This window comes from Danio rerio, chromosome 3 (assembly GCF_049306965.1).
Source record: "Danio rerio strain Tuebingen ecotype United States chromosome 3, GRCz12tu, whole genome shotgun sequence".
Lineage (NCBI taxonomy): Eukaryota > Metazoa > Chordata > Actinopteri > Cypriniformes > Danionidae > Danio > Danio rerio.
The window spans coordinates 9,547,501-9,558,540 of NC_133178.1; the positions used below are offsets into that span (position 1 = coordinate 9,547,501).

An 11,040-nucleotide genomic window follows, 5' to 3' on the forward strand; every position below is an offset into this window, starting at 1 on the left:
AGATAGATAGATAGATAGATAGATAGATAGATAGATAGATAGATAGATAGATAGATAGATAGATAGATAGATAGATGATAGTAAACTTTTCAAGTTAACCTCAACTAGTTCCAGATGTTTTGAAGAAAGCTGAAAATGTGTAACCTTTGTCTTTCATAGTATTTGATAAGTCAATGGCAACCGTTTTCCAACATTCTTCAAAACATCTTTTTTGTTCAACAGAACAGAGAGAAAAATAAACAGATTTTCATTTTTGAGTGAATTATCCCATGAACACATTACCTCAAGTTGATGTATATGAGGGGACTTGCTTTGACTGTCTGTAGACCTGCATTAGAAAACAACATTATGGATTTACTATTGATACAAACAGAGTTAAATGTTTTGTGTTATCAATAGAATCATACATTCATGCACACATAAGAGCTGTGTTGAGTGAAGATCCACACTTACCTTGAAAGAACCCTACCTGTTAGAATAGATAAAGTTGTTTACACCATTAATAAATAATTTCAACAAAATTAATATCACAATAAATCAGCCTCTGTAGACCCTGTACATTGCCAAAATGTCAGATACACACAGATGTGACAATATTATACATTTTAATGTTTGGTTGTTCATTTATTTATTTACAATTTGAAATTGCTGGACTTGATCTTTGAATTATGAGCATATTTACACTGCTGTTTCTATTAATGTTTTTTTTCTTTGTAGTTGAATAAAATATATTGCAAAGGCGGGTCAATATAGTACAGTATTTACAAATATTTATATGATTTAAGTAATGTGTGTGTGTGTGTGTGTGTGTGTGTGTGTGTGTGTGTGTGTGTGTGTGTGTGTGTGTGTGTGTGTGTGTGTGTGTGTGTGTGTTTCAGGTAAGTGTTTTGATTCATTTCACTAATGCTAATTTCACAAAGTATTATATACAAACAAATCAGTGACCCACCATAAGCAGTAGGAAAATAAGTATTGAGCTCATCTTGATTTTTTTCCTGGGAATAATATTTCTAGAGGAGCTGTTGACATGGATTTTAAGCAGATTTTGGAGAAAACCCAAACAGTACAATCATAAAAAATAAAAATAAAATCTGAGAAATTAGTTGTGTATAATGGAATAACAGAAGGAGAAAGTGCTGAAATGTATTTAATACTTTATATAAAACTCTTTTTTTTTGATAAGGACAGCTTAAAGACGCCTCTCATGTGGAGAATGAAGCCACAAGCATTGCTCCGGTGTGAGTTTCTCACAGACTTCAACAGACTCAAAATCTTGATGGTTCGGTCATCATTCCACAGCTTGATTTTCTTTCTCAGAGCATTTGAAAGTTTTCTTGGCTGTTTTGGATCATTGTTCTGAAGTATCCAACCTGGTTTCATCTTCATCCTGCTGCTAATAGTAGATGTTGGACCGAAGCAGCTGATATTCATTTACACTGGGGAAGGGCAGAGGGTTGCTGAAGAACTACTGAGAGATGCCAGCTGCTGTCTGGGCTTTCACTGCATTTTTAAACCTCCCTTTCTTCACATGTTCAAAACTTTTTTTTTCAGTGTCATTTCATTTTATTACACATAACTTTGTGTAACTTTAAATTGACAAGGTTAAATTGACTAAACCTATAAAAATGCATTCGCTTTACGTAATTAACTTCGGTTTACTAAAAACGTAACTTAACTGCAACTTAATTCATTTATGTGGAACCTGCTGACAATATTAAAGCCAACAATTTGCTTTGAGTGTAGAGGTTTATACAGTAAAACTATTGAAGTTAATAACAGTGTCATAAAAATCTGAGGAATATTAAAGATTAATATCATTATTAACAGTTACCATTAATACCTAAATTTATACAGATATGTAATTTCTTTATAGAATAATGCGCTCAAAACCTGCTAGAACTACTTTAACTGCTTATATAAGAATAATGGAACACATTACAATGTTCATCAGCCAAAAATAAGCAGCAGAAGAGTTTTCTCTTTTCTTTCCTTTACTAACTTCACTCTTGTTGTTAGACACTGCCCTCTAGTGGCTGTTTAATACCTTTGAAGACGAAACAAATGCAGTTTTCTGAAATGTTATCAAAAATTGAGTTCAGAATTGAGTTCAACACTTACCTGCAGCTTTTCTATAATCCAGTTTCAGCACAGATTATGAAAAGAGGACGAGCTGATGTGGATCCATCAAGTGTTTTGCACTGAGGCACATTGCATTATCTCATCACTGAGCTTAGTAAATCTGCTAAGTATTAATGTGGTATGAACAGAAATTAAGAAACTAAAGACAAATAAGATAAATGTAACAGCTTTATTATCTTATTTAAAGTCTTCATGTCTATACAGTCAACATACTGAACTGCACTTACATGAAATTATTCCAACACTTTACAAAACTGATGCTCATTTGAAATACACATATACCGTTGTTGAACAGATTTGGCAGTCAGTTCTGATAAACTTCACTGTTAGCTTAAACAATAAACACTATGTGGAGTGATAATCAGAACTGACAAACACAAAACAGGCAATATCCACAAATATTTACAAAACATGTTCAGTTATCTCATAAAACACTCAAAGATCAATTCACATTTACAAAATATCTGTAAATAAAGTACACTGTACAATATATTCAACACATTTTTAAATAAACAAACCACTTTTGGGATCAATTTAATGTAAAGCAACTGATCTTTACATGAAGAAATCACAAGAAACACAATACAGGCGTCAACATCTGAAGTGGATCAAAAACTTTCACCAGAGTTGTCCTAAATCAATCATCTTCTCTTGCCTGAAAACCATTCTGAAAACCATTTGATCCACTTCAAATACTGACGACTGCAGTTATACAATACAGTGTTTAATCAGGTTTGATTTGAGAATGTTACCAAATCCTGTTGCACAATTTAGTTTTCAGTCTTTGTTGGTTCCTACTCTTCCCACATAGCAAAATTTCACTGGCCCAGCTCTGGCCCACACAATCAGATTTGCTTGGCCTACATGCCGCATTGAATTACGGTACATGACAGAACCAAGCCTGGCTTCCAGACAAGGGCCAAAAATGGACCATATCTGGGTCAAGCCTCAGCCAAGTTAATAACTCATAATTGGGCCAGATAGCATCAACAAATGATTGACCCGCTGCCCTCATGCCAAGAGGGGACGTCTAACTAAATAGGGAGTGCAAGCATGTATTGGGGTAGGAGCTGAACACGCAGTAACCTCAATGCATGGAAGCAACCTGATAGTAGTGCAGGCCTACAGATGACAACGAGGAAGTGTGCTATCACAGAAGAGGGGCAAAGAACAGCGATCTTAAAAAGAAAAATAGAGTCACTGATAACCTATAATGTTAGAATTTTGAATTCCTCATTTTAATCAGTGTACAAGTTTTGACATTAGAGTTTACTGATATTTTGGTACTTTAATTTTTCATTGGAGCATATTTTTCACGAGTTTTGATTCCCCTTTGGAATCGATTGTTATAAAAAATTTTAATCTTGAAAATTTTTATTTGAATTATATTGCTAAATAACAATAACTGAATAAAATAAATAAATAACCACACCTCTTTTGATAAAGTGCTTAAGGTGTGGAAATGAAATTCTGGAATAATTGGAAGTTACTAGGAGTGTTTGGCATAATAAGCCTGAATTTAGTGGGCATACTTTTTATGATAAGAAATTATCAGACTGAAGCCACGAGTAGAGACAGGGGCGCTCCCAAGGGGTGGCCACAGCCACCTCTGGATAAACTCTGGCCACCCCAATATGATTTTGCTGTTGCCATTATTAATTTAAATGTACTTATGTAAATTCACAATAATTCAATAAATAAATAAAATGCAGCCACTAAATTGTTGGTGGTGTCACTGACGTAGCTGATTCACTGCCTTTACCCCTTAGTGAATCCCGGTTGTTTGCATTCACGCCGATAAAACATGCGCCGCTAATGCACCGTGAAACAGGAGTAACAGACTTTTGTTCAGAGATGTCGGTATGCAGCGAGTTTTGCAGGTCGACAAATCTAAAGTTTATGTAATATGATGATGATGATGATGATGACAATGATGTTACTTTCACTAAGCATGGCTGTAACCAGTTAATCTCTGCTGTTAGTTTGGGATTTCCACCTGGATTTTGCCTACCCAAATTTAAAAGCTTCCCAAATCCACATGCAGAGGTGTAAATGCAAAAAGATTACGCAAAAAGATTACTTAGGTGCGTTATCAGTCACTCATAACTATCATAACCAGGGCTTGACAAACTTTTTTGATCACCAGCCACTGTGGCAAGTAGATTTCCAACATTACTAGCCACTCAGCATTTTCACTAGTCACAATTTTGTTGTTGGGAAAATATATTTAATATGCACAAATATGACTTTAACATGCTAAAATGACTTGAATTAGATTTTGCGTTACGTCCACATGCCTCCTCATTCATTTCACTTTTTGAGCATGAGCACATGGATTATGGTTTCATAGTGTTGTATTACAATTAGTTTTTATTTCACATCACTTTCCTGAGCTCAAAATGAAGGATTTATCAAATTTATCTCAGACCACACCAAACATAAATATTTATTATTATTTAGCCACTGAAGGATTCGGATTTATACCTTCCAATCCGTCTCAGCATGGATCAACGATTATGCTTTTCTCATCACCCCTGTTTCTCATTATTTTTATCAAATATAATTATTTGATTATTTGAATGAGTATTTAACTTTGAATTGATTTTAACTAATGAATAGGTTAAATACACTGCTTTATGTAAGAATGATCAGTGTCCTTGCTCCTCTCTTTGTCTGTCTATTTTAACTTTGTTTTCAGGAGACACACAAAAACCAGATCATAGGTCATGAAGACCTCCCTCTCTCCGTCTTTCAAGCGGAATTATTGATGCTGAAGAGGAGGAAACAACTGTTTCTATTTGTCATGATATTGTCAACAGTAATTTAGTTGTTTTGATTGTTAATTCTTTTAAAGTAATTCCTTTTTATGTTAGATAGACATTGTGTGTTGAGGATATTGCAGCCGAACACAACAATAATAATATTATGTGTAGGTCTACTGTTGGTTAAAAGGCTCAATATTGAATAGACTTTGAATGGTGGACTTGAACAGACTTTAAATTTGTCCTGGCCATTAATGCAGAGTAAAGTGATGACATCTCAATACAACTGTTCATAATTCTGATGTTGAATTACTGTGTTTGAGACATGTGCTTGCAATCTGTCATTGATAACATCATTAGAAGATTTATTCGCTGGTAAAAATGAGACATTTGTCATGCCCGCCTTCTCTGTGCAACACCTCACGGTCAGCAGCTCATGTCCCGTGTGATTGCAGCAGCAAATACATCACTCTGAAGATAGAAATGACATTTTTGGGTGAATTATACCTTATGAATACAGTATGTGACTTTTTCAACACCACTTGGAGGTGTCCATGTCACTGAGCAGCATATATAAAACAGTGTGAAGACTTGTGCGCTTGCCTTTTCTTTCCAACTGAACTTGAAATATGAATGGCAAAATCATAGAAAAGATAGTCTAGGGCACAAGTGTCAAACTCAGTTCCAAAAGGGCCGCAGCTCTGCACGGTTTAGTTCCAACCCTAATTAAACACACCTGATCAAACTAATTGAGTCCTTCAGGTGTGTTTGAAACCTACAGGTAAGTGTGTTGGAGCAGGGTTGGAACTAAACTGTGCAGGGCTTCGGCCCTACAGGAATTGAGTTTGACACCTCTGGTCTAGGGGGTCGAATCGAGAAGGCAATCTTTTTTTCATTTTTCAGACTCTTGGTGATTCTAAGCTCTCTGTACGAACATTTAGAAATTAAACTAAACAGACAGTTCTTCTTTAATTTTATTGGTTATCCGTAATGTGAAATTTAATCGTAAGCTTGACCAGTAGTTTTGGAGAATTTGATGTTTCCCCATTCAGACAGAATGCCTGAGCATACTGCCCGAGAGGCATTTCAAAGATGGCCACCGACCGAGTATAATGAATTTCTCTAAAGTGACTTTGTTTTAACCCTTCTGTAGTCTTAGAAATCTGTCTGTACCATTTGACCTTTGAGTAAAAATGACCCACCTTCACTAAACCTCTAAAATAAAGCAGCTAAACTTCATTTCAGTCCTCAAATTACATGAAGAATCAACCTCATTTTTATCGCAAACTCTGTGAATGTCTAGGTTTTCCCTCATCAGTGGGCAGTATTTCATCAGTGTTTCACATTTTTGACTAAAGTAAATGGTGTACAGCCTTATCATGAAGAAAAAACAACAAATCTTTTTAACATAATGTTGGGGTCATTTAAAAAAAATAACCTAATGTCAAGATAAAAAAACATGATTTAGGGTTTTTCTGCTGTTAAAATAATGCATGGGTCATTTATGACCAATAATCCCATATGAGTGTAGCTTCTGAAGGCAAAGACAGAGACAAACTGTCATCTTAAAATTATAAGGTTTTATCTGCGTTCTGAATGGCTTTGAGATTTTGAGCTTCAAAGTTTTGCATTCCATAAAGCAAACAGTATGTGTGTAACATTTGTTTTTGAAAGAAAACGTCTTGAATTGTATTAACAATTGTTAATCGTTAAATTGTAAACTTATAAGAAAATAAGAATGTCAATAACTCAATTTTGACAAAAAATGTCTGATAGAACCTTATAATTATAAGGTGACGAAATGTGTCATGATAAATGTTATTGGCAAAGTGTCAATATTTTTTAGCAAGTTTGTCATTTAAATTTAGAGCATATTCACTGTTTTTGTTCCTTACCCAGTCTCTCCAGCTCTACAGTAGCATTGGCTGATAAATCTCCAGCAAACACTTGACACATGTAAACTCCTTTATCCTCAGTTCTGACACTCTTCAGTCTGAGAGAGAAGTTTCCTTTGGAGATTTCAGCAGTGAAGAACTCAACTCTGCCTCTGAACTGTTCATTTGATGACTCTGGTAAAGTCTTGTTGTTTTGATACAGCAGAACCAGAATATTTACATCTTTATCTGTTTTCCTCCATGAAGCCTCTATAATGTGTTTAGGTGTGATGTGAGAGTCTACAGAGCAGTTCAGAGTCACGTCCTCACCAACATATGCAGAAGCAGGATGATTTGATCCTGATACTAACAAACGCTCTGAAAGAAAACAAATACAGTAGTGTCATACATTACATCAAACCTCATTTAATCGGAATTTTCAGCAGAATTTAGGTTGCTTTCACTCACCATTGCTGACTTTTATCTGAGCCACAGCTTCTCCAGAATCCTGCTGACTGTGAACTGTACACCTGTATTCTCCTTCATCTTGAGCTGTCAGATTGTCCAGACGGAGGGAGAAGTTTCCATGTTGAATCTCCTCAGTAAAGAAATGAGCTCTATCATGATAATCCTGCTGCTGGACCTCTGCTTGACTCTCTCCATCTTGATACAGATGAACCAGAGTCTCTGAGTCTGCTCTTCTCCATTCCACCTCCAGATCCTCCACTGGTAAAGCTTCATCAACATAACAGGGCAAAACCACTGAAGATCCCAGAGGAGCAGACAGAGGAGCAGAGGGACCACGAACAGTGAAGCCTGAAACAACACAATAATTGATTAATGCGTCAAAAAAAGGAGGAGGGAAAATCTAAATTCAGTTGTAATTGGGCTTTTGTACATCTGAAAATAGTGTGGTGAGTGTATCGTGTGTGTGTGTGTATACTTAAACTCACTTCATGACACTTTCTGACTTAGCTTTTATATTTACCTTAAAAAAATAAAAGTATATTTATAAATAAGACAATTAATAATGTCCCAAGAGCCAGTTTCTGTGCCTGACGATGGGGTTGTCGTGGTCCTAACCTTCGACCACCACCTGTTCCACAATGCACCGGCCCCTTACGGCTTCCCCTGGAAGTGGTGGGCTTGTGGGAGGATGGTCCCACGTCGCTACTTCGGGCTAAGCCCAGCTGGGTTTCACGGGTTCAGGCCCCGGCTGCGCCATACCGGGCGACGTCACAGTCCTTGATGTTGTTGAACTCGTAAGGGGTTTTTGAACCGCACTTAGTCTGATCTGTCACCTAAACCTGTTTGCCTTGGGAGACACTACCAGGGGTATTACTCCCCGACAACATAAGATCACTCAGGCACTCAAACCACAATAAGGTGGCGGTTCAGGAAGGAGTGAGGGAAGGATGGAACGTGAGATTGAGAGGTGGATTGGTGCAGTAGCAGCAGTAATGAGGTCGATGTACCGGTCCGTTGTGGTGAAGAAGGAGCTGAGCCGAAAGGCAAAGCTCTCGATTTACCAGTCAATCTACATTCCTACTTTCACCTATGATCATAAGCTTTGGGTCATGACTGAAAGGACAAGATCTCAGATACAAGCGGCCAAAATGAGTTTCCTTCGAAGGGTGGCAGGGCGCACTCTTATGGATAGGGTGAGGAGCTCTGACACCCGGGAGGAGCTTGGAGTAGAGCCACTGCTCCTCCACATCGAGAAAAGTCAGCTGAGGTGGCTCGGGCATCTGTTTCAGATGCCTCCTGGACGCCTACCTAGGGAGATGTTCCAGGCATGTCCCACCGGGAGGAGGACTCGGGGAAGACCTAGGACACCCTGGAAGGACTATGCCTCTCGTCTGGCCTGGGAACGCCTCTGGATCCCTCCAGAGGAGCTGGAGGAAGTGAGAGGGAAGTCTGGGGTTCTCTCCTAAGACTGCTGCCCCCGTGAACCCGGTCCCGGAAAAGCGGCAGAAGATGAATGAATGAAATGAATGAATGAACATTTAATAATGTGGAAACATCGATTTCAACTGTATTATTTGGCCATTAATCTTTCACCGCACAAATGAATGCATCAGGAACAACAGGGGTGTAAAACTGTCTGGGTCATAAAACTGCCTGGATGTAAAGGCTGCAGATGCCCCATATAGCTTGTAGTGATTGCTATTTCGATTTTACAGCAGTAACATCCACAGAATCCATAAAGCCTGATATTCAGTACTTAAAAAACTATTTCTATATCATTTCTTTCTATTTAATTATTAAAACCTTTAGAAATATAGTCATTAACTGTTAAATGTATTAAGTACAAGAAAATGTGCAAACACTCTTATTTGTGATGCTTCTATAATCGACTCACAAAATGAAAAATAAATAACACAAAGCCATAAAAGCAACTACATTTATTGTTAGTGAAAAATGCAAAAGTAGTATTTGTTTGATGTTGAAATACTGTAGTGTAATAAAATTTCAGTGAAGCTCAGTCTAAAATTAATACACCAGAAGCACAGATATGTATAAAACGATGACATTTATGGTCTACTCTCATGGTCAACTGGTTGGACAATGCAACTGTAAAGCCTGGCTTTAGCCCACAATAATTCATTAGTATGGCGTCTTCTTTGAATTTGAATGAACTTTATTCAACAGGGACATTGCTTATTAATAGGCGAAGCAGTGTCACAGTAGGCAGTGCTGTCGCCTCACAGCAAGAAGGTCGCTGGTTTGAACCTCGGCTCAGTTGGCGTTCCTGTGTGGAGTTTGCATGTTCTCCCTGCGTTCGCGTGGGTTTTCTCCAGGTGATCAGTTTCCCCCCACAGTCCAAAGACATGCGGTACAGGTAAATTGGGTAGGCTAAATTGTCCGTAGTGTATGTGTCTGTGTCTGTGTGTGTGTGTGTGTGTGGATGTTTCCCAGAGATGGGTTGCGGCTGGAAGGGCATCCGCTGGGTAAAAACGTGCTGGATAAGTTGGCGGTTCATTCCGCTGTGGCGACCCCGGATTAATAAAGGGTCTAAGCCGACAAGAAAATGAATGAATGCTCATTAATAAACAGTAAAACTGTAAATAAGCCAGAGTTAGCCACAAGGGCTAATTTTCATCTGTTGCCCCCTGCCAGATTTTAAAAGGCAACCTAAAATCAAAATAACACATCATCACACAAACAAAAACAGAAAAGTTACATATGACAAAGGGACGAAAACATGTAATAATAATTTCTTAAAATCTTAGACAAAAGAATTACACATCATTACAAACTTGATTTGATTTTAGCCATTTCTTTAACTTGTATTTAAAAGTTGAATAATTTGTAGCACCCCTTAAATCAATAGGAAGTGTGTTTAGAAATGACTGGCTCTAACTGAGAAGACTGATCATGCAGAAGTTGTACGTCTAAACTGTACAGCACAGTCTCCACTGGTAAAAGATTGTGTTGCTTGACCATTATTGTTCTTGTGTGTCACAAACTCACATAATGGAGCATATCCATTTAAAATGATAGAAATCACACAAGCATCAGCCAAATATTTCATATTATCAAAGCTCAATAAATAATGTTTTTGTATTATATTACATTGATGACACCTAATAGACTTCTGATTAAATACTTTAAGTGCCTGTTTATAAAGTGATTCAACAGATTTAAGAACTGTTTTACTAGCGTGTGACCAACTAGTAAGACAATATGTAATATGAGAAAAAATCATGGAGTGCATAAAAAGTTTTGCTGCTTCATTAGTCAAGTAAGGTCGTATCTGCCTGAAGTTGGCCAGATTAAATTTAACAATTTTAGTGACCTTATTGGCATGATTTTGGAATTTTTGGAATGTCTCTTGTGAATCTAAAACTAGACCTAAATATTTAAAATCAGAGACAACCCTGAGCTTTTCTCCTTTAACACACACATCAGGATGATGGTTACTGCCAATGACTGTGAGAAAAACATACAAACCGTTTTACTTGCATTCAAATTAAGATATGATTCACACAACCAATCAGATACATGAACTCGTGCCTCGGTTAAATAATTTGCTGCCAGTTTCACATGAACATATAGAACTGTGTCATCAGCGTACATCTGAACATTAATAGTATGACAGACTCAGGATAGTGGCCAGGTCACTATGTGATGATGGTGGATGAACATATGGCTAACAAAAACAAATTAATAATAAAAAAAAACATCTGTATTTTTTGTAAGTGTACTTTTTTTGCTTTTATTCTTGCCATAATAAAATATATTTGTAGAGTAACCCATGTTTT

At 37.1% G+C, this 11,040-nt stretch overlaps 1 protein-coding gene and 1 long non-coding RNA gene across 2 annotated transcripts in view; one reads left to right on the forward strand and one right to left on the reverse strand.

Moving 5' to 3' along the window:
- Window positions 1-11,040, forward strand: part of LOC141381140 (uncharacterized) — a 693,969-nt gene that overhangs the window by 658,770 nt on the left and 24,159 nt on the right. The gene's annotated exons all lie outside the window — the stretch shown is intronic.
- LOC141381071 (butyrophilin subfamily 2 member A1-like) lies at window positions 2,293-8,000 on the reverse strand. The gene is made up of 3 exons (XM_073943664.1): window positions 7,977-8,000; window positions 7,244-7,643; window positions 2,293-7,153 (listed from the first exon to the last, which is right to left on the reverse strand). Exons 1-3 carry the CDS (start codon window positions 7,998-8,000, stop codon window positions 6,777-6,779), a joined length of 801 nt encoding a protein of 266 aa, XP_073799765.1. The 3' UTR covers window positions 2,293-6,776.

What these genes read in the sequence shown, in the direction of transcription:
- LOC141381071 (XM_073943664.1), bottom strand. Translation starts at nt 8,000, where the DNA reads ATGGCGCAGCCGGGGCCTGAACCC. An exon ending in CGCAGCCGGGGCCTGAACCC is followed by an intron (nt 7,644 to 7,976) that starts GTGAAACCCAGC and finishes AACTGAATTTAG; the next exon opens with ATTTTCCCTCCTCCTTTTTT. An exon ending in TCAGATAAAAGTCAGCAATG is followed by an intron (nt 7,154 to 7,243) that starts GTGAGTGAAAGC and finishes GTTTTCTTTCAG; the next exon opens with AGCGTTTGTTAGTATCAGGA.